At 43.4% G+C, this 24,271-nt stretch overlaps 1 protein-coding gene across 2 annotated transcripts; it reads right to left on the bottom strand.

Moving 5' to 3' along the window:
* Positions 1-13,150: 13,150 nt before the first annotated feature.
* LOC107373139 (uncharacterized) lies at positions 13,151-20,491 on the bottom strand. 2 transcript variants are annotated; one of them, XR_008563862.2, is made up of 2 exons: positions 13,315-20,491; positions 13,151-13,234 (listed from the first exon to the last, which is right to left on the bottom strand). XR_008563862.2 is itself a non-coding variant. In XM_054743786.2 (2 exons), the coding sequence occupies exon 2, from the start codon at positions 18,160-18,162 to the stop codon at positions 13,678-13,680; it is 4,485 nt and encodes a 1,494-aa protein (XP_054599761.1). In that variant the 5' UTR covers positions 18,163-18,942; positions 19,023-20,491; the 3' UTR covers positions 13,151-13,677. The 2 variants fall into 2 exon arrangements, 1 of the variants encoding a protein (XP_054599761.1); XM_054743786.2 differs by having other exon boundaries at positions 13,151-18,942; positions 19,023-20,491.
* Positions 20,492-24,271: the final 3,780 nt, after the last annotated feature.

The following is a 24,271-nucleotide window of genomic DNA, read 5'->3' as shown; positions in this document are numbered from 1 at the left end:
GTGATGCATCGTGATGCATCGGGATATCGAATCGAATTGAATCGTTGACCCAATAATCGTAATCGAATCGAATCGGGAGACAAGTGAAGATTCACACCTCTACCAACGGGTATTCTACACGTTACCCGGTCAAGGGGATACATATGCTCATGCTATGGAGGCACTTGAGAAGCACTTTGTGCCTAAGGTGAACATCGTGGCATGCTGCCACACGTTCTGATAGCGTGTTCAACGGGCGGATGAAACAGTGTCTCAATATGTGGTGGCGCTGAGAGTGTTGGCTTCCACTTGCAACTTTGGACAAATGGAGAGTGAAATGATAATAGACCAGTTAATCTCCAATGCTCTACTCAGCGCTGTGAAGGATAGACTGCTTCTGGAGGAGGACCTCACACTGGACAAGGCACTAATAATTGCAGGTCAGGTGGAGGCCGCAGTTAAAAATTCTACTCTGCTTTCTACACCCAGCCCGTTTCAGTCTGCTCCAGTTCAAGCTGTTGGAGCGGAAAGATTTCACTCTCGCCAGAAGAGGGGACCTCACCCCGCTAAAGGCTCTCCTCCAGACCAGTGCAAACAGGCGAGTACAAAGCAACAGCCACAGCAATGAAAATGCTTCAAGTGTGGCTCCAGCAGGCACTTAGCAAATGATACAACCTGTCCAGCTGCATCCTCAAAATGCAACAACTGTGGTAAAAAAGAACATTTTGCCAAGGTGTGTAAGTCATCAGTCAGTGAAGTAAGAGAAATAGTGGTTCCAGAATTGGCTGTTTTGTGCGTGCAGGAATCTAAAGCGATGGCAGCTATTCAGGACAAAATCACTTGCACTGTCGACATTTAATCCTCACAAGGACATTACCAGACTATAGAGATGATCATAGATACTGGAGCTTCAGTGTCGATGTTGATAGAAACTGTTTACAGACAATACTTTGCAGACTGTGCACTTGAACAGCCTAAAGTCAAGCTAGTCACATATGCTAAGGACGAGCTGGCTGTGATCGGTTGCCTGGCAGCATCAGTTGCGCTGCATGCACTGAAAGGAAAAGTTCCAGCTTCTTTCTACATTGTCAGGGCTGGCTCACCACTGCTAGGCCTGGACCTCAATAAAGCACTGAACGTCAGCATCATTAGAGGACAAGTGGACCGCAACAGAGATGCAACTACAGATGATTCTGCTAACCTGAGCTCTAAGGTCAATAAGGTGGATCCTGCTCAATCTACTCAGCTTGGATGTGTGAAAGAATTCACAAGTGTAACGTGATGAAGGAGCTGTTTCCTCAAGGTTATTTAACCTCTTCCCACAGTTGCTTCTGACACAGCGCTAGAGTGCATGAGACAGCCACAAGGTCATGCATTTGCTTCTAAACTGTTTACTTTCCAGCAAAAGAAGAAAGAAGACAAAGAGACTCTTTTCTTTTATTAAATCAAACAACTCTATTTTAATAAAGCTAATCAAAACAACTGTTAGTCAATAATACAATGTGACCGATCTGTGAAATCACAGTTATGATTAATATGTTTTTAATAAGTAATATGACTTAATCTAGTTCACTTGAGACACTGACACATGTAAGGTAAACAACCGCATGACACATTGCTGTTGTTGAGCCAATCAGGACCTTCCTAGTCTAAAGTGTGGCAGAGTCTCTGTGGTGTTTATAAATCTGCCAGCTTATATTCGACCAGAATTCAAAACATCCAGATTAATAAAACTAGTTCCAACGCCATCTTAAGTTCAGCTCTCAAGATCTCACTGAGTTCACAGCATGCTAAGCGAAGTATTGGACCGACCATCTGTACTTCTCTTTTTAAGCTGAGAACCACCAAGCTGGGAAAATTCTGTTGTTTTTACCAACCAAGCAACGGTTCCTTTCAGAATAAAAGCTGAACTCGCTGACCCAAGGAGGGTCCCCTTTTGACGCTGTGAACCACCTGTCGATTTTACCTGGAGACTATCCAAAGACTGGTTTGTCGTATGTCAACGCTGTTTCATCAGCTCCAGTACCAGAGGAGGGTCTGTGGACCTGGCATCTGCATCTGTACGGAGGTCTCATTCTAAAGGTATGTGGATGCGACAAAATGGCATCTCATGTGTTTATGACTACCCTGGTCAAACTCTGATCAGATAGGAGCAAAACATCATCTCCCACTCAGACTCGTCTCTCCAGATACGAGAGTTCTGAATAACACTCATTCACATACACCAACAATCTCACACCTCACTCAAACAGAACATCCATCATTAAACATCCATCATTATTAGAGTTAGTCTTGTTTAAATTGTTTAAAATTATTTAGAAATAAATCATCTTAAACGTTTGAAGGTCTCTCTCTCTTCTCTTGTCTCTCAGTTAATACAAAGTGTTATCTAAATCCCTGCATTAAAAAGTTCCAATCTTCTGATTAAATAAACAAGTGGTCCGTAGGATGGATTTCATACTCGATATGAAATTTTAATTTCTTACGGTCTTTAATTAAATGTAAATTACTAATGTTACACAAGTCAATGACACTGTGCAACATGTACGGCAAAAGCTGTGATGCCTGCCATTAAGTGTATGTGCGGAGGTGTCTGCAGAACTTGCACGCTTGCTCGAAGCAGGTGTCCTTGAAAGAATCGATGCAGCAGAATGGGTGAGTCCCCTGGTCGTGGCACAGAAGCGCAAAGGTGGGTTGAGACTGTGTGTTGACCTTCGTTAACCTAATAAGAGTATCGTCACAGACTGCTACCCTCTTCCTCATATGGAGGATCTGTTTTCTGCATGAGCAGGTGCCACTCACTACAGCCAGATTGACCTGAGCTCAGCTTACCATCAGTTACCTTTGCATCCAGAGAGTCGCAAGCTGACTGCTTTCACCACACATGATGGGTTGTTCCTCTTCACACGTGTTCCATTTGGCCTGGCATCTGCACCATCGGCTTTCCAGAAAATGATACAAACAGTACTGAAAGATTTGCCTGGTGTTCAAAACTACTTGGATGACATCATTGTCTATGGAACCTCAAACGAGACACATGACACACACCTGCAAGCTGTTCTTCAATGTCTCAGAGATGCTGGCTTGCAGATCAACAGTGAGATGTATTCTTTCTGCCAGTCCCACATTAGATTCCCTGGACATGTCATCTCGAAGGATGGTCTGCAGCCGAGCCATGATCACCTTATAGCTATTGCTGATGCTTCTGTTCCTACAGACATGGTTGCGCTATGTTCATTTCTGGGATTGACATCCTGGTTCAGTAAATTGATTCCAGATTATGCTACACTGGTGGAGCCCCTGCGACAGTTGCTGAAAACAGACACCAAAGTTGAACTCGAGTGGAACGAGGCTGCACAGGAGAGGTTCATTACACTGAAGAAGCTCCTTCTAAAAAGTCCTGCACTTTCTGTTTATGATCCAAACTTTCCTGCTTTTAATACTACGGATGCATCGGACTACGGGCTGGGAGCTGTTTTGACACAATTGCACCCAGATCAGGTGGAAAGAGTAGTGGCATTTTCTTCTTGGACACTATCTTCCACAGAGAGAAAGTACTCCACTACAGAAAAGGAAGCATTGGCCTGTATCTGGGCCGTAGAGAGATGGCGCACGTATGTGTGGGGCCGCAGATTCAAGCATCGTTCTCACCAACAAGCTCTGACTACTCTCCTCAGCACCAAAGGAATGAACAGAGCAGGCATGAGAATCGCACATTGGTCAGCGAGGTTACTGTGCTTTCAGTGACGTGGAGTACCATCCTGGTGCTCAGAATGTCATGGCAGACTGCCTCTCATGTGTGTTCCTGAAGGACTCAAACGGGGAAATGGATGCAGGACTGGGCCTTCTGCTGGAGATTGCTGAAGTTTCTCCTCCCCTGATGGCAATGCCGCTAGTGGATTTTAAAGCGGAGTGTGAGGACTGCCCTACTTTGTCTGTTCTGAGACAGGTGGTTCATTCGGGCTGGCCTAAGGTGAAAAAGTCTCTGCCCGAGGAACTACAAATCTATTTCCCTGTGTGACAGGAACTCGCTGTGGAATCTCCATTGGTTTTTCATGGTACACGCCTGGTGTTCCCACAGTCTCTGCAAGACAGGATGGTACATCTTGCACATGAAGGCCACCAGGGCATGGTTCACACAAAACAGCGCCTCAGAGAGCATTACTGGTGGCCATATATGGATACACATGTTCAGGCAGTTCTGTCATCATGCTCATCTGTCAAGCCTGTGATAAAACAGCTAAAACTGCTCCTGCTCCCTTGCAGCCAGTTCAGTTTCCTGATGGGCCCTTTCAGCATGTGGCTGTTGACATTGTGGGGCCTTTCAAACGTGGACCGCAGGACAGCAGATTTGCCATCACCATGGTGGATTATTTCAGCAAGTGGCCAGAAGTAAACCTCGATTCATCGGCTACCACGGACACTGTTATCAAATTCTTGTCTTCCTTCTTTGCACATGAGGGAAATCCCTGTGAGCCCACGACAGATAATGGACCACAATTTACTTAATCTGCCTTCACCGATTTCCTGAAGGAGAGGGACATTAACCCTCTGGGGTCCATGGACGCGTTTCCGCGTCTTTTGGACAGGTCTGGTTTGGGACGCTGTAGCAGCAAGACTCCGCCTCCCTGAGTTTCGGTTTCAATTCAACTTTAATTATTATTAAACTACACCCCAGTTTTTAAATTTTGTTAATAGGCAACGTAAAAGCAGAGTTCTACAAAACTAAAAAACGACCTATTTTAAGACAATCTGATAACTTGTCAAAACAGCAGTTTAGTAATCCGTGAGAGGTAATGTGCTTGTGAACATAAAAATTCCACAAAAACATGAGATCCTTTTGCTGTTGGTGGAAGTCTCACATATTCAGTTGATAAAAAGTATCATTATGTAGCTGAGAGAGAGAGGAAGGCAGCACGAGTAACGAGATGTGTGCAAAAAGGAGCCGCTTCGTGGGGAAAGGAGTGGCGCGAACGGAGTAACAGCAAACAACAAACTCCATATTTTGGAGCGATCCTGACAGATACATTGGCTCTGGAGTTTAGTAGGCTTTTATTACTCTTATATAAAGGATGATGAGAAGGATAAATGTCCACCAGGCATTTCAGATAGTAAGCTACGGCTGTTTTTTGAACTGGAAGCAGAGGAAGTGGACGGAGACTCACAGCCGGAGTCTGAGGCAGATGGCGAGGATGTTGATGACGATGTGGCAGATCCATCCTTCCTCATAGAAGAGTTGGGTCATGATGAGGTAGAGGATGAAGGTAGAGATGCAGCTCCTCGGAGATCCAACAAGAGGAGTGGGCGGCGCCGCGCAGCTGTCAGATCTCGATCTCCACGGTGTGAGACCGAGCCACTCCCCACTCCAAAATGCATGTAGATTATTGCAAAATTAATAAAATAAGTATAAATTCAGATAGTCCAGGTTGTCCTGAAAAAAATGATACCCCATAAGGCAATATTTATTGTTTTTTTTTTAGAAAATACAAAAGAAAAACCAAAATGAGTCAAAAACAGTGATTTACACCCTGGACCCCAAAGGGCTAATAATTTTTTTTAATGTGTTATTTGCTATATTTATTCATATTTTTTTTATAAACGTACAGTCTAGATTACCATTCTAAATTATAAAAAAAAAACATTTGTCTTAAATGTTTGTTGGTTTCACAGTAAAATAAACAACTTTTTTCCAATTCGGATTTTATGTTTTTGAGTGATTTAAGGTCTAATATGCAACCCCTTTATGTCCAAATATAAAAAATAAGTATAAATTCATAAAGTCCAGGTAACGGCAAATTACACCCTGGACCCCAGAGGGTTAAGCACATTAAGACAAGTGTGTACCACCCTCAAGCTAACGGCTGTGTTGAAAGATTTACCAGAGTGCTGAAGGACTGTGTTCAAGTCGCGCAGGTGGCTCAGAGGCCATGGAAGGTTGTGCTGACTGAGATATTACATAGTTGCCGTGCTACAGCTCATGCCACAACTGGAATATCTCCGTTCCAGCGTCTCAGAGGGAGGCCTATGAGAACGAAGCTAATTGTCTTGCCACGGTCTGAGGGCCTGGTACAGCATGAGGATGTCTTGGCCAGAGTCGCTTGCCAGCAAACCAGGAGTAAACGCTACACTGACATTAAGAGGGGTGCAAAACTGCCCCGGCATTCAGTGGGTGACAGCGTGCGGGTACGTAAACCCTTCCATGTGGGGAAGGGAGAGAGAGACGGTCGCAACTGGGACTCCAAGTATGCATTCCATTTCTAATAGACAGAGGCAGTTACTTGCTTGGACCAAAGACTAATGACATAAGTTGACATAAGCTTAAAAGGTCCATAACAATGCTAATCAAGTTCAGTACTAGTTTCAGTGTTTGTCATGATGTGTGCCTAACAGGCCACCGTACGGGGCACGTGCCACAGAGACAGACTGAGAGAGAGAAGCCATTGTTTTTTGTATGGAGGATTATTACACATTAAACACGGTTAACTTCTGAGGTGTTTCATTCTTCATTATTGCCGAACACGACATGGTGTCAGAAGTGGGCGAATCCATACCTGCATGAAGAGACATGGCTAAGTTCGGACCACCAGAACAATTTGATTTTTCACGGCCAGCGGAATGGACAATATGGCGCCGCCGCTTCGACCGCTACAGAATAGCTTCAAAGCTCGACAAGGACAGCGGCGAGGTTCAAGTAAATACCCTTCTCTACGCCATGGGTAAGGACGCAGAAGCCATATATGATTCATTCGTATTTACTGACAGCGAGGAGGAAAGAGACGACGAGGATGAAGAGGGAGGAGCCGGAATTAACTCGAAGCTGGATTACTCCAAAGTAATGCAAAAGTTCAGTGACCATTTTGTACCGAAACGAAATGTGATTCATGACCGGGCGTGTTTTTACAAGCGAGTCCAGAAGCCGGACGAATCAGTAGAGGCGTTCATGAGAAGTTTATACGAACTGGCTCAGTACTGTGAATTTGGAGGCATGAAAGACGAACAAATCAGAGACAGAATAGTGATCGGCATATCAGACAGTGAGGTATCTCAGAAACTACAGCTAGAAGCTAACCTCACACTAGAAAAAGCGATCCAAATAGCTAGACAGAATGAACAGATAAAACAGCAAGACAATAGCATGCGAGCTGACTGTGCGTTGGATGCAGTTAACCGAGGCGGACGGCAGCCTCATGACAGGAAGGCAGCTGCATACAGCCAGCGAGGGAGAGCTGAGGACTGGGAGCGGAGCACTACGAGCTGCACGCGATGTAAAAAGCAACATGGAAAAAAGCAGCCATGTCCTGCTAGAAACAAAAGATGCAGAAGGTGCAACAGAGTCGGACATTTTGAAGTGGCATGTTTTACAAAAACACTGAAAGAAGTGTCAACCGTGCCCAGAGAAATGGACACGGATGACCAGTTTTTCCTGGGAGCCATAGGTAAAGACGTCATTGAGCAGTTTAGCAGAGATGAAGAGTGGCTGATAAACTTACCTGTGAACGGCAGCACCGTAGAGTTCAAAATAGACACCGGAGCCGACATCACGGTTATGTCACAGAGTGAATTTCACAAGCTACAACACTGCCCCCGTCTGGTCACACAGAGAAAATCACCTTACATCACAAGCCCAGGAGGAAAGGTGCATTGTACAGGGAAGTTCTTGGCCTCAAGCCAGCATAAAGGGCAGAAATACAAATTTTGGATTACAGTTATCACTGGACCCTATGCACACAATCTTTTAAGTGGGAGCGTAGCAAGGAAGATGGGTCTAGTCAAACGTGTCAACGGCTTAAACACAGAACTGTTGGAGGATGTTTTTGGGGATGTTGGTCTGCTCAAATGTGACCCAGTGAAAATTGAACTGAAAGCTAATGCTGATCCCTATTCTCTAACAACACCAAGAAGAGTACCCTTTCCCCTTTTGCCTAAAGTTGAGGCTGAGATAAAGCGCATGCTTGAAAGTGGAATAATTGAGGAGGTCACAGAACCCACTGATTGGTGTGCCCCGATGGTACCTGTTGAAAAGAAGAACAGGGAAAGAGTCAGGATATGTGTCGACCTAAAACGTTTAAACAGTGCAGTCAAACGTGAAAGGTACATGCTACCTACTCTGGAGGATATAGCCCCCAAGCTCGCAGGAGCCAAAATATTCTCAACATTGGACGCGTCGTGTGGGTTTTGGCAGATCCCTTTGGAAGAGAGTAGCAGAAAACTTACTACTTTCATCACGCCATTGGGAAGGTTCTGCTTCAAGCGTCTACCCTTTGGGATTACGTCCGCACCCGAAATTTTTCAGAGACTGATGTCAGAACTACTGAGCGGCCATGATGGAGTAGTGGTAGTGATGGATGATATACTGGTTTTTGGAGCATCAAAAGAAGAACACAATGAACGTCTGAGCAGAGTCCTGAAAACAATCAAAGCAAGTGGGCTTAAACTGAACAAGCAAAAGTGCCATTTTGCCAAGCCAGAAATACGATACTTTGGACACATCATCAGTGCTGAGGGAATGAGACCAGACCCAGACAAAGTCAAGGCCATCACCAACATGCCAAGCCCTACAAATGTGGAAGAACTTCGCCAGGTGCTGGGCCTCATCAATTATGTGGGCCGGTTTATTCCAGATCTCTCATCCAAGCTGCATGCGATCACTGAGCTGCTCAAGAAAGACAACAGATGGATTTGGGACCATGCACAAGAACAAGCTTTCAGAGAGGTAAAGGCCATGCTTGTGTCAGCACCAGCACTTGTGTACTACGACCCAAACCGTGAGACTGTTGTCAGTGCAGATGCCAGCAGTTTTGGCTTAGGAGCGACATTACTGCAGGTTCATGAGGACAAGTTAAAGCCTGTAGCTTTCTGTTCCCGCACACTAACAGACACAGAGAAGAGATACTCACAAATAGAAAAAGAGTGTTTAGCTGGGGTGTGGGCCTGTGAGAGGTTTGCACGTTATGTTCAAGGCATGGACAGTTTTCGGCTGCAAACAGATCACAAACCATTAGTTCCTTTGATAAACACATACGACTTGGACAAGGCTCCACCCAGAGTGCAAAGACTACTAATGCGTCTTCTGAGGTTTCAGGTGGTGGCAGAGCACGTGCCGGGCAAACAAATGGTCATCGCGGATGCCCTCTCTAGGAACCCGCTGAACAACTCGGATGACAGCATCGACAGCACGTGCAAAGAGGTACAAGTTTATCTACAATCTATTCTGTCAAATGCGCCGGCGTCGCCACAAAGGCTGGAAGAAATCAGATCAGCAACACAACAGGATGAGGAGTTAACAAGAGTCATCAGCCTCATACACAAGGGTTGGCCACCAAAACACTCACTACATCTTGCATTGCATGGCTATTTTCCAGCACGATCACAACTCTCAGAGGTTGATGGACTAGTATTGTATCAGGACAGACTAGTCATCCCTGCAGCTCTGAGGCCCGACGTTTTGAACCGCATTCACGAGGGACATCAAGAGTTAACAAAGTGCAGAGCCAGAGCAAAAATGTCGGTGTGGTGGCCTCGCATCAGCAAAGATATCGCACAGGTTGTAAATACATGCAAGTTCTGCATTCAAAACAAGCCTTCACAAAGACATGAGCCGCTGCTCACTTCACCCCTACCAGATGGACCCTGGCAGCGGATTGCAGCTGACCTGTGTGAGTTCGAGAAGCAAAATTACCTGATTGTGACTGACTACTATTCCAGAGACATCGAAATTGGCCGCCTGCCAAGCACCACGAGCAGACAGGTCATTGGCCGATTGAAAAGTATGTTTGTACGATGGGGCATACCACTGGAGTTGGTCAGCGACAACGCAACACAATTCACTTCAGATGAGTTCAAGCAGTTCTGTGGGGAGTATGGATTCAATCACATAACCTCAAGCCCACATTTTCCCCAAGCAAATGGTGCTGCAGAACGTGCTGTTCAGACAGCAAAACACATCCTAAAGCAAGCAGACCCACATTTGGCTCTGATGAGTTACAGAGCGACCCCAAGTACTGCAACGGGAGTGAGCCCAGCAAAGATCATGACGGGAAGACACATTAGAACAACGCTACCAATGCTCAGAGACAAAATGCGGAGCAAACCTGAGAATAAACAAGACATTCTGCAGAAGGACACCCAAACTAAATCATCCTACAGGTACTTCCATGACCGACATCACTCAGCTCGACCTCTACCTGAGTTATTTCCTGGACAGAACGTCAGAGTAAAGTTGGATGGAGAAAAGGAGTGGAAAACTTCAGCAAGGGTCCTTAGCAAATGCGATCAGCCACGTTCATATATTGTGAAAATGGACAATGGGACAGTAACACGCAGAAACAGGAGACACCTACAACCTGTTCCAGATGACACCGCACCACAGGAAATGCAACCAGTGGGCACACCAGCCAAACAGCCCAGCAGCCCACCTCGAGCTGTTCCGGGTGACCAAAGTGTGCTGGATTCAGGACAAACGGTTAAAACTGAAGAACCACCACAGCATGCTACACCAAGGAAGGTAGTGCATGTGACCAGCAGGGGTAGACCGATAAGAGTCCCTCATAGGTACAGAGAGTAACACTGTATTAGTTCAAAAGAAGAAGAGAAAAAAAAGAAAAAACATGTTGTGGAATGCCATCGTTCTGACTTACTGAATGTTATTTGAATAAGTGTTAGATTCGAGTTATGTATCGTACGAAAAAAAAGAAAGAAAAGGTTTTGGTATGCTCGTTTCAAGAATAAGGTTAGTACCAGAAGAGTTGAGTGTTAAAGTGTTCTATTAATGGTGTTTTATTAATGCTAGTTTCGTGAGGGGGAGATGTCATGATGTGTGCCTAACAGGCCACCGTACGGGGCACGTGCCACAGAGACAGACTGAGAGAGAGAAGCCATTGTTTTTTGTATGGAGGATTATTACACATTAAACACGGTTAACTTCTGAGGTGTTTCATTCTTCATTATTGCCGAACACGACAGTGTTCAAGTTTCTTAAAGATGCAGTTACTTTACTTAACTGGGGCAGCAGTAGCTCAACAGGTTGAGCGGGTTGTCCAGTAATCGGAAGGTTGCAGGTTCGATCCCGGCTCCGGACAGAGAACTCTGCTGTTGTGTCCTTGGGCAAGACACTTAACCCACGTTGCCTGCTGGTGGTGGTCGGAGGGACTGGTGGTGCCTGTGCTCGGCAGCCTCGCGTCTGTCAGTGCGCCCCAGGGCAGCTGTGGCTACATTGTAGCTCATCACCATCAGTGTGTGAATGTGTGTGTGAATGGATGGCTGTGTCTCAATTCAGGGTCTGCATCCTACGTCGGCCGGATTCGTCGGCCGGTTACGTCACAGCGCCGCGACTCGGCCTGTCCCAATTCGAAGACTCCTTCAAATGCGGTTGACGAATGCGGCCTTCTTTTCGCCTGAATGAAGGATGGGTCGGGTGTATCCTTCAATAGGTAGCATTTCCCAAGATGCCTTGCGGGCCGCCGGCAGAAAAACTTAAAAACAATGGCGGACAGCGAAGCGGGAGCTGTTGGAGAGGATTTCGCATATAAATGTCAGTATAAACTTGAAAACTGTTAGGTTAAGGACTTTTTGTGATACATGAACGTTATTTTAGTTAGAAATGTTACAGTAAAAGTGCTTGTATTGCGGTCTCGGCTCGTATGTTCGGCCGCACTCGGTGTCGTACTTCTCCCGCTACGTTTTCCCCCTGATTTTAATAGGAGTTTGTATTTTAGGAACAAAAGACAAAACCAGGGAATTTATTAAGCTTAGGGCGGAGATGGACCACATGATCACTGGAGCAAAGTATTCGGCAGCTGTGGCATGGAGGTACAATAACAACTCATATTTTAAAAACTGGTTTCAGTTTATTTTTTTTCTGCGAAAACATGAAAGGAATAACCCGTTGTCCTCTTTTCTCTTCCTGTTTCTTTTCTTACATGTTTGTTAAGACTATTCTGGAGAAAATAGGCATCCAGGGGAAGGTGACAGCGATGACCAGCTTCTGGAGCTGATCAGGGAGGACATGAGGCTGCAGAGGGAGGCAGAGCAGCAGAGGGCACAGGAGAGAAGGGAGAACTTTGACAGCTTTTTACTTTGCTAGAAAAAAATGGTTAATAAAGATTAAACATGTACATATAAATGAAATATCTAAATAAAATCAGTTCTGCATTAAACTTGAATTTTATTTTTGTTTACAAATGAGAATTGTTTACTAGAGGGTATCCGCTGGGTCTTGAAAAGTCTTAAAAGGTGATAAATCGGTTTTGGTCAAATTAAGACCCTTAGAAAGTATTAAAAACTATTATCACATCTTTGCTCAGGCTCAGCTTGTCGAAAGTATTTTCTCTGAATTAGCTCTCCAACAGTCAAGGAAATGATTAAAAAGCTAAATAAAACTTTGAGCTCCATCGTTTAAAGTTCTTTCTCCCTTCTGCTCAGCGGTTCCACGGTTGCTAGGCGACGGAACGTTCGCCGAGGGAGGGGCGGGAATTCTTGAAGGCTAGGCCTGTCCAAATTCACAGCCGTTAACATCTGGTCTACCCGGCCGACGGAGGACCCAGCCCACGTCGGCCGAGTAGGCTGGGTCCTTCGAAGGATGCAGACCCTGAATTGAGACACAGCCGATGAATGATACACTGTAGTGTAAAGCGCTTTGGAGTCCTGACTCTGAGAGGCGCTATACAAGTGCGGGTCATTTATCATTTAATTGTAAAGTTGTTTACTACTTATGGTAGTTAAGTTGCTAAGGTTAAAAAAATAATAAATAAAAATAACCGTACCTTAAGTTCAAATGCACAGTTAACTATACAGGATTTTTGGTGTGAAATATGTTCAGCAAGCATAATAGAAATGTCTTTAGGCAAAGGTCCACTTCCTGATTTTGTTACGTGCAAATAAGATGATGTTGTATTGATAAGTTGTTAGTACTGAGGTAGTAGGATTCTGCGAGAAAGAGGAGAGATGTGTTTACAGATACTGCTAAATAAGTGAAGGATAACTTTAAGTGGGGACTGAGTGCGAAGAGATATCCATGACCAGTAGGGGGCTCTGTGACTAAGAGGAGAGTGGAGAAGAGAGAGTGAGAAAAAGGAAAAAAAGAAGTGTAATGTAATGGTGGACTGAATATGAATACAGTTGAGTAAACGCTGAACCTGTTTATGCCGCCCATCGAAGCACGCGAGGACTCCAGTTCTTTTTACAGATGGCGTTCTTTATTTGTGCCGTTATTGACTAGCAAAGCTAGCATCATGCAGCACCATAAACCACCGTAGAACTACAAACCGACAGAATAAACAATATGTTTACATAAATATAACACATAAATCACAAATAAAGGTTACAAAGTCTACTAACCACTTTGCCTGCTTGTAGCTCCGAATGGGAGGGGAGAAAACAAGTTTTGCTTGCTGTTAGTCTCTTATATTAATCTGAACGTATTCAGCATATATCAGCTTCCTTTCATACGTTAGAAAAAAAATGAGTGCACACGTTAAGCTAACCGGAAGTTGTTGAGAAAGGCAAGTGTGCCTTTCAAAATAAGAGCACGAGCTCCGGTTTCATCAAAAATAAAAAGAAGCATTTTACAATGATGTTTTCACAGCATTCACACTCCCACCAATCACACAAAGTGATTCATTTAAACTATATACAATAACTTGTTAAACAACAAAAAAAAACTACCAACAGTAAACAAAGGCACCTTCTTAAGATAACCCTTTACTCTGCTTCAAGTAATAGCACTGTTTTATGTATGGCTCTCTCTAAATAAAGTGGCTGGGTTGTGTGCTTGCCTCTGTTGTCCAAAAATGTGTTACTAACTAACAGCTTGACCTTTCTAACCCTGTTGTCTGCAGCTGGGAAGACTTCCACTATCCTTGCCAACTTCCACTGGTTTCTTGGCAGGTTGTCGTCCAACAGCAAGACAATGTCATTTACTTTAGCATTCCGTCTCTCAGTAGTCCATTTTCTTCTTTGTTGTAAATTGAGCAAATACTCCCTTTTCCACCTGGTCCAGAACTCATTTGATAGAAATTGAACCCTCCTCCATCTTTTCTGAAGATATAAATCTTCCTTCACAAACTCACCAGGCGGGGGCATGATGACTGAAGATTTCATTGTGAGGATATGATTGGGGGTCAGAGGTTCCGGGCCTGATGGATCATTGAGATGGACAGTGGTCAAAGGTCGACTATTCACTATAGCCATCACCTCATATAAGTATGTCCTCAGTGATGAGCTGTCAAATCGACTTGCAGATTGGTCGAGGATAGAGGTGAGGATACTCCTTACAGTGCGGATCTGCCTCTCCCAGACGCCGCCCATGTGACTGGAAGCAGGAGGATTCATCACAAAGCTGCATCCAAGTTCTTTCACACGTTCCTCTGGTAGTCCTTTCATCATGTTTTGGAACTCATTTGTCGCACCTACAAAATTGGTACCTTGATCACTTTGAAGTTGTCTCACATTGCCTCTTATTGCAATGAAACATCGCAATGCATTCAGGAAGGCATCAGAAGAAAGGTCATCCAATACTTCTAAGTGGATGGCTCTTGAGCACATACATGTAAATATGAGCCCATATTTCTTTAGCTCTTTCCTTCCTTCTCTGACGTAGAATGGACCAAAACAGTCCATTCCACTGTACGTGAACGGAGGTGTACTTTCCATTCTCTCAGGGGGAAGATCGGCCATTTTTTGTTCTTGGTTAGACCTTCTGAACTTCCTGCACTTTACGCACTTGAAGATAAAGGAAGAGACTTCACCATTACACCCAAGGATCCAGAAGCCATTCGCACGAACTTCATTGATTGTCATTCCACGACCTTGATGACACACCTTCTCATGACAGTGCTTGAGTATGAGACGAGAGACATGATGTCCTTTAGGAAGAATGGCTGGGTGTCTGACATGTGGATGAAGTGCGGCTTGGGTCAACCGTCCTCCCATCCTCAAGATACCCAGTCTGTCCAAGAATGGGCTTAGCCTTTGGAGGCAAGTTGACTTGTTCCCTTTGACTTCTTCCTCTTGGCTTAGTGCGTTGATCTGGTAGTGTCCATCCTGCTTCTGCTTTATACTTTCTTTCAGTATTGCAAGGGACCGCAAGTCTTCTTGTGATATTGGAGCTTCTCCACCCTTTCTTTCAGAGAAGTCTGACTCAAAAACCTTTTTCATGTCTGATGGGGAGATAACTTCTTTAACTTGGGTTCTAGCAGAAAAGTGGACTTCTGACTTGAGTTCAGAGGAAGGCATTGTAAGTGGTATGACTTGCTTAGCAATGATATGGTGACTTACACCTATTTCATCTTCATAATCATTGACAGTACTGTTATACCCGACAATGCTCCAACCCAGCACAGACTTGAGTGCAAAGGGTTCATTTTCACTTCCATGGATGACTTCTCTTGGAGCCAGAGCCTGAGAACAGTTATAACCAATTAGCAAACCTACCTCACAATCTAATTCTTGCGACATCTCCTCTGCAAGATGTTCTAAGTGAGGCCAGGACATTGCGGTTTCACTTGTGGGAATATGAGCTCTGTTAGCCGGTATATACTCCCTGGTGTAGCTTACTGGAAGCTTGATCTTAACTTCAGATTTCAAGCCTCTCACTTCCAGACCAGTCAACCTTTCACTGGATACAACCTTTGTTCTTGATGTTATTGTTGACACCTTGAGCTTTACTGGATCTTTCTTGGCATCCAGTGTGTCGGCTACATCCTTCAAGATGAACGTAGTGTCGCTCTGAGAATCGAGCAGAGCATACACTAGTATTTCCTTGTCTGGTTGAGTCAATGAGGACACATAGACTGGAACAATTGGTGAAGTGAGAGTTCCGCCCCTTTCTTGAATAATCCTTAGAGAAGTAGCTCCATCTGACTCAAGTGTTTGCTTTGGTTTAAAACACTTGTCTTTGTCTTGGTTGTTTACCCTCGGTTGATCTTGTTCAGACCCATCCTTGTCATTTTCAGTTGAATGAGTTTGTTTTGGATTATTTTCTTGCTTCTGTTCCCTTTTTTCACGATTTTGATGTAAGCACGTTGGGTGAGGTTTTTTACACGTGTCACATGTACTTCTAGACTTACAGACCTTGGAGTGATGTCCATTCTCAAGGCAACCAAAACAGAGTTTCTCTTCCCGTACAAACTTGACTCTTTCATCAAGTGGTTTTTCGATGAACTTGCGACATTTATGGAGAGTGTGATGTGGCCTTTTGCAGTAAAGACACTTCTTATCTATCCTTTCACTTGTGTTTGTAGTGAATGTCTTAGCACCAACTTTATCTTTTGGAGATCCTCTTATGTCTTGCTCGCTTGACCTTGATTTCTCTCCCTTTAGATTCATAGCCTGCCAAGATGTAACAGGGTGGCAAGCAATGCGAGCCTCTTTGTTGAGGAATGAGACGAAGTACTTAAAGTCAGGAAATGCACCGATTTCATCCTGGAAAGTAACGACTGCTCTGTTCCACCGTGAGCTCAACCAGTCTGGTAGTTTTTGTGCTATTTTTTGATTTTCCGTACAGTCATTCAGAACTTGTAATCCTTGTACATATGGCATGGCTGATTCCACACTGCTCAGAAAATCTGCAAACTCACGGAGCTCCACAGTTTCCTTTGGGCCAATTTTGTGCCATGAATGTATTTTATCACGATATGCCTTGCCAATCAGGAAAGGATTGCCAAACCTGTCTTCGAGCACATTCCAGGCAGCATTATAAGCTGTTTCTGAACCAACCAGAAAATGACCTTCTATAGCTCTTTTTGCTGCACCGCCAACATACTTGCGTAAGAAGAACAGTTTTTCTTGGTTTGGAAGGTTTTTCTGATTAATTAAAGTGGAAAAAGAAAGTTTCCAATCAGTGTACTTCAGGGGGTCTCCAGTGAAAACAGCAGGTTCAGGAATTGGGATTCGATTTGCAGCGATAGCTTCCGCTAATGTTTTAACCAATTCATTGGTTGTGTCATTTGGGTTGTTTGATGTAACTGTTTGAATGGGATTGGGCTGATAGTTCACAGTTGGTTTATTAAATGAAGATGCTTGTGGCACAGATACTGAGGTATAGATTGGTGAATGAGGAGTAAAGCTTTTAGTGACTGTAACCTGGTATGGTTGTTGAGCTACGGATTGGTTTGCTGGAAGGATTTGAGGATGCCTTTCTTGTGAGCTAAGAGGTTGAGAAAGTGCTGGATTTTGTGGTAGAGGAGGTGGCAACAGATGATCTTCTTCATCGTCACTATGAACAATTTCAGAATACACTTTCAGCCTTGCCTTTGCTGCGTTAAGCCTTTTAAGTTCCTCTAATCGTTCAACTTCTTTCTTCTTCTCCTCAACCTTCATCTTTCTAGCTGCACTTTCTGCAATAAACTGAGCTCTTTTCCTTGCATTCTCAGCCTCATTTTCAGCTTTCTGCCTAATTTCCTCTGCTTCTTTTTCAGCTGCCAACACTTGATCTGCCTGCTCAAGTCTCCAGATTTCTTCTTCACAGTCATGTTGAGCTTTCATTATTTTTAGGACTTCCTCTGTGGCAGCTGCTTCTGCTGCAGCTTGTCTAGCATCTTGTGACCTGTACGAATACTCCTTTGAATGTCTGGTCTTTCCTGAAGATAAAGAGACATTAGATGTTGTAGCTTCAAACACAGACTCCACATCGGGCCAGGATGATACTTCTGTACCATCATTGATGAGAAACTTCTGTGCCTTTTTATTTGCAACCTTGGTGAGCGATTGGCAGGTATCGTTGATTCTGCGGATTTCTGAATTTGGATGATCTGGATGTACAGTATCTCTTATTTTAAGATAAATATTATCTATCTCAACTTGGGTTGTATTTATTTTACTCACGATCTCCGTTAGCTCAGAATTATCATTGTACTTTATGGCCTTTTTCAGTCCATTTATTTTGTGCTTCCACCGCTCATAAGCTCTGTTGAACTGTGCCTTCAGATCCTTCAGTCGATCATCTGCTAAAGCTTGTCCTTTTTCAGTGAGCGTTCGTTTGCGTTCACTTTTCCTAATGCATGCAGAATGTGGGAGATCTTTAGTTTGAGACAGTGAGTCTAGTGCAGTTGATGTGACCGTCTCACTAGCTTGCTTATGTGACTCAACCTGAGCTTGCATTTCCTTTGTAGTTGCTTCTACTTGCTCATTAATATCAGCTTTCTCTTGTGAAGTACATATATTTTCAATATCACCCCTTTGTGACATACTGACTGTGTACTTTTAAGCCTATAAATGTACTAGAGTTGTAAACTAAAGGAATAAAATGAATTTCAGTAAACAGATAAAGGTTGAACAATTTTCTGCCGTTAACTTGAGCTTAACTTGTGTCTAAACTCTTATGTAAACAACTTAAAATAAATGTTAACAGCACATTTGGCAGAAACACAAATAAGAATCTCCTGTGATACAATTACCAGCAACCTCCACACAATCTTAATGCAAACACAATGCAATTATATGCATAACCTAGAGAATAAACCCTTAACATTATTATTTATTTATATATATTTTTTCCTAATCAAATTACTTGATGAGTGGATTTGCCTATAAAGTTACTTAGCTCTTGCAGTGTAGCCAAGTGGAAGGGAAGCTTCGCTGCTCCTTTAAGATGTACACGATGGAATGTGTGATGAAAAGTTCATGGCAGTTCTGGATCTTTATGCTACTTCTGACCCGTTTACTTTAACGTGTCCACCTTTTAAGCTTTGTCCATACTGCTTCTTTAATCTTCTCAACACAACGTTCACCAGATGACACGATGTATCTTCAACTGCAGACTGCTCCTCTACCCGACGTCCTCAACGGTTTGGCACACTTCGCTCTTCATATGGAGTCTTCACCTTTCCTTTGCGTGGTGAAGTGTTCTACTATGCCGCCCATCGAAGCACGCGAGGACTCCAGTTCTTTTTACAGATGGCGTTCTTTATTTGTGCCGTTATTGACTAGCAAAGCTAGCATCATGCAGCACCATAAACCACCGTAGAACTACAAACCGACAGAATAAACAATATGTTTACATAAATATAACACATAAATCACAAATAAAGGTTACAAAGTCTACTAACCACTTTGCCTGCTTGTAGCTCCGAATGGGAGGGGAGAAAACAAGTTTTGCTTGCTGTTAGTCTCTTATATTAATCTGAACGTATTCAGCATATATCAGCTTCCTTTCATACGTTAGAAAAAAAACGAGTGCACACGTTAAGCTAACCGGAAGTTGTTGAGAAAGGCAAGTGTGCCTTTCAAAATAAGAGCACGAGCTCCGGTTTCATCAAAAATAAAAAGAAGCATTTTACAATGATGTTTTCACAGCATTCACACTGTTTCTAGTCTTTTCTGTCGGGAACACAACACGCACCAACCTGGCTGCCTTTCATCCGGACCACAGAGAGCTTCCATCACACAGGGGTTCGTAGATCTGCACAATGGCGTTGGGTGGTTTTATGAATAATTGATAGCTTGTTAAACCATACAGTCAGACTGATTTTACAACCCAGACATCACACATTTCTCAGATACTTAATTAGGTTTTGCTACATAACATCCAAGCTTACATTCCATCATTTCATTCATTGTCTCAGTTATCCTGTCCAACCATCACCCATCATAATGTGTTCTATGTCATCATTAGTTTAGAAGTATAGTATTAATTCATTTTTATAAACTATATTCTTGACTCTTTCTGCATTATTATGAAGTGTGTGTGTTTCCCTGGCAGTCCAAAGAACCTAAGTTCATATTAAACCAAATATTCAAAGACCAGTAAGAAGAATGATAATTCATATTTATATGGAATATCAAAGTAATCACATCTATCACGTTGCAGCTGTACACAGCTCTCATCGTGGAAATGACCAATCTCAAGCTGTTTATACACACACACACACACACACACACACACACACACACACACACACACACACACACACAGTCTTGAGTAGTTATGTTGTCCTATATTGACTCTGAACTGGTCAGATTTTGAACAGAACCCAACTCATACGGCCAAAATATAGAACCAAATCCGAAATTATCTCAAAACCAAAATTGGACATTTTTTAAAACATCGCTTATTAAAACCTTTAAGAATTAAAACAGGATGTGGATGAATCTAATGGGTTGAAGAGTTTTGCAGTAAGTCGTAATATGTGGCTGTATTCTCCCAGAACAGAAATAATCCAGTTAACCATCTTTGACCAAGTTGCGGCTCATCCATGCACTGCTACAGTGACAAGGTGTGACCATAAATAGGATGAGCTGGATGCTGATGGAGGCCACACAGAAAAGTCAGTGAAGTTGTTTGATAAAATTGGAAACTAAGAGGCAAAGGACTAAAATTTAAGGATAAAGTTTAATCTGACCAGTTGCTTTAGGACCGGATCTAAATCAAGCCAGTTGGCATCAACTTGAGGGTACTTTGCTGTAACTAAAGGTGGCAAACCTCCCACACTGAGCTGATTAGACATGTCTTTCATAACTGGGCATTCCACTATGCATGAAATATTAAATCCATTGATTTGTTTGTCTTTTGTACCTTTCCTCCACACACACTAATTGTTCTTTTGATTCTATTTGCACCTGTAAATCTAATTTTATATTTAATATTCTCTTTTATTTAACTGAAAATTTAGTCTTCAGGGCTTTGGTGGCAGAGGAGTAAAACCTGCCCTGTCAGTCACAGTTGTTGTGTCCTTGGGCAAGACACTTCAACCTCTTTGCCTGCTGGTGGTGGTCGAAGGGACCACTTGGCAGCCCTGCTTCTGTCAGTGAGCATTAAGGCAGAAAACAATCCACAAAATCTGAGAGTTGTTGTTACTAATTAACATTCCACCTCCAATAAAAACGAAAAAACTAATAAAATAAAATAAAATAACAACTTTAAGATAAATAAATTAAAGGCCCAATCCTAACCTTAAGGTCAGTAACTGTGGCATTAAGGTTAGGATTGGGGTGAAGGGCAGGTTAAGTAGTTCACAAGTCGTGAACTCACCGTCTCACCACCGGCGTCGGATACCAATGCTCTGGGACGGTGCTTCATCAGTGTGTCCCTGATCATCATCTCCTGACAGGCTGGGACATCCCAAATTGTCATATATTGACACTTGGTCTTTGGGTGTAAGAATGTGTTGGTCAAACACAAAAGCAGTGTAAACCATCCGGAAACTTTCAAAATAAAAGTCACATGCAGGAAAATGTACAATGTTTCCTGTTAAAATCCCTGTAGCTGATGTAAACAGAACAGAGAATGAACCACAGACTTTTATTGAAAAATACAGCTGTCTTTCTCCATGCTTATTTTGTGTGGACTTCTGAAATGATGCATGATGTTGCAATTAGTCTTTCGCCAAGCTCCACCCCCCTTAGTTACTGTTGCTAAGCCTGACAAACACGTGGTCAAACACTGACCAGTGTGGCAGATTTCCACGATGGAAAGAATTAGACAAATGTGTGTGAGCAACATCTTTTGGAGCAATTTCTAAGCAATATCATCCAGACTGAGGCAAAAAGGGTTACGGTGTGCAGTGAAGGGATATATTCAAAATATAGAAATACGCAATGAAGTTGACACAACTACTATCGAGGCTAATACTTACCTGTCACAAGCTAACGTGTGTGTGTGTACACATGTTTTGTACATGAGCATCATAATATTTTAACTTATTTACAGTAACATATAAATGTAACATGTTTACATGCTTATCAACATTCATATTTATCTATTTGCCTATTGTTTTTTAGGCAACTTTCAACAGCCTCCAAGCTTCTCCCTAGCTGGGTCAGGACCTAGCATAGCATTTACGGAATTGGGGAACTCAGGAGCAGGTTTTCCATTGACAAAATGCTACATGAAAGATAAAAACTAAATTAGTTGTTGCTTGTTCAGGCGCTGTGTACGATTTTGTTGTAAACTGACGAGAAATAAAGTTGTGGAGCTTATGGTGCTTACACATTAGCGTTTGGTGGAGCTGGATGGCATGAGTTTGGTCTCAAACAGACTGTGTAGTGTTCACACATATATCCGAGGGACAGAGCCGATGCCATTGTATAAGCACCATTAGAGACCCAACAAACAGCAGCTAATGTAGCTAGCGTTAGCTAATATGTGAACTAATGTCTAAAGCTAAAGGGCTCGTTAAGCGTAACTTAGAGAGTAGGTTAACATTCTGGCAATGACTCCATGGTAATCATAACATTGGGCCATTTAGTTTTCTTGCCTCTAGATAGTAGATATAGTCAACACGGTAGATAGTTAGCTGTTACGCTTACCTTTGAGCAGACATATGCTTCGTGATGTCATAAACATTTAACTGGGAGTGGGGCCATCCACTCTGTTTGATCCATATCAGGCACCGCTCACGTTGTTTTCGGCTTTGGGAATGAATGGAACACAACTCCTCCAGACAATCTCTCATGGTATCGACTGTCTGACTTACAGACTCCGTGGGCACCATGCTATTCATCTTGCTAGAAGTTGTCGGACTTCCTCACACAGTAAAAGTTGCTATGATGTGTGATTGGACAATGGCCATTTTGGGGGTGGGGCCGGTGAAAGGTCAATTCTCCCATGATTTTGTGACATCATTGAATCGGCCATGTGGAATGATTTTGCTCCCGTTTCATGTCAGAATTGCTCCCGGTTTGGAATGAGCTCACAGGTAAATAGCCGCTATTTTGTTACATGGCCGCTTTCACGGCCGGTGGATAGAAAGGGTAACTACATCTGTCTGCATGTGGCTGTAGAAGGAGGGCTTAGCAAAAAATAAAATAAATTGACATATTGACATAGTCTTACCCTGTGCTGCAACAGAATATCAATTTTATGGATTTCTAAAAATAAAAAAATTAATCATACACAATTCCTGAAAGAGGGAAAAATCCAGATTGCAGATTTAATGCATTCAAGTTACTGCATGGAATATGTGGAAAAAAAAACTTTCTAAACCAGCTCTGAAGTTTCCCTTTTAGCTGTTGCCTGAGCCATAGAGCTGTGACATATCTGATTTCCAGTAAACACATTCAAAGACATACTCTTGAAAAAATAACAGAAACGTTTGAGTTGTGCATGTGCCTCCCATCTCTGTGCTTAGTGCACACTGGGGAGAATACTACCTTACAAAAGAGACATTTTCAAGGTGAAGAAAAGTGCTCTGTTTGTCATGCTACTGCCAGTCTGCAAAGGAAGAGAAAGCAAGGTTCTATAATCTCCCTGCAGGTGATGTAAAGCAGTGATGCATAATAAGCACCTCAAACCACAGCCATGTATGCATATGCTTGAATGCACATATTACTTATACAGAGCAAGTCAGTCAGCCTCTGCCTCCTTCACTCTGGGATGCTCTCCTAGTGAAAACTACTATGAAGCTGTTGCTGATTCTCTGCAGCTGTGGTGACTCAAACCTCGCAGCACACATGAGAACAATGGAACAAGCCCAAGTGTGAAAATTCACCTATTCACAAAATCTAATCTGAAGCTCATTTAACTGATGAACTCACTCACTCATTTCTGGAAATGCTTTGGAAGGACTTTCTAACCCTGGTCCTCGAGATCTCCAATCCAGCACGTTTTAGTTGTTTCCCTGCTCGGACACACCTGATTCGATTGTTTAATTTCCTGTTCAGCAGCTCATCAGGTGTGTTGATGCTGAGAGTCCCTTTGAATTTTAAAGGGTTTTTCAATTTAACACATAGTCCTGGCGGTGACTGTTCCGTTCAGTTTGGGTTGACTTCGAGGGTTGTTCGGGTGGTTGGCCGACGGCCTGTACAGGCCCGATAAGACAGTGGCCTGGCTTTGCTTCAATTCATCCATAATTGTTGCGGAGAATGGGGAGGAAAGGGGCAAGTAGGGCTGGAGCAGCTGTTCAGTCAGTGGGGGCTGCAAAGAGGGATCATGGGAGCTGCAGTGATGCATCAGTTTGTGACTGGGATGCACAGCTAAAGCAACAGAGGCTGGAGGAGGGTGACTTTGTGGTCCGTATCAGGGCGTTGGATGGTGCGCGTTTTGCTACCTCTAACCCATTGGCGGTGTCCAGAGAGCTGAGTGCCATGTTAGGGTATGTGTTAAACGCTATCGTGGCAGTTAGTGGGCTGTGTTGGTGGTGGTGTGTCAGACTAAGACTCGATGCCTCAAAGCGCTGCGGCTTGAGAAGTTTATGGGGTGGACGTGGTCGTTTCCGAGTCGAGGTCTGGTTGTATGGTTAAGGGTGTGGTGTATGGCATTTCAAACAAGATTTCTGAGTCAGAGGTGTTTTAATCCTTGAGTGGGGCAGCAGTGGTGGCTGTTCGGCATCTGGGGTTTAGTGCACGTGGGTCCACTCTG

Source organism: Nothobranchius furzeri, chromosome 4 (assembly GCF_043380555.1).
Source record: "Nothobranchius furzeri strain GRZ-AD chromosome 4, NfurGRZ-RIMD1, whole genome shotgun sequence".
In the NCBI taxonomy this organism is placed as follows: Eukaryota; Metazoa; Chordata; class Actinopteri; order Cyprinodontiformes; family Nothobranchiidae; genus Nothobranchius; species Nothobranchius furzeri.
Note: the sequence above shows the minus strand (reverse complement) of the source record. Positions and strands in the feature narration are given on the sequence as shown.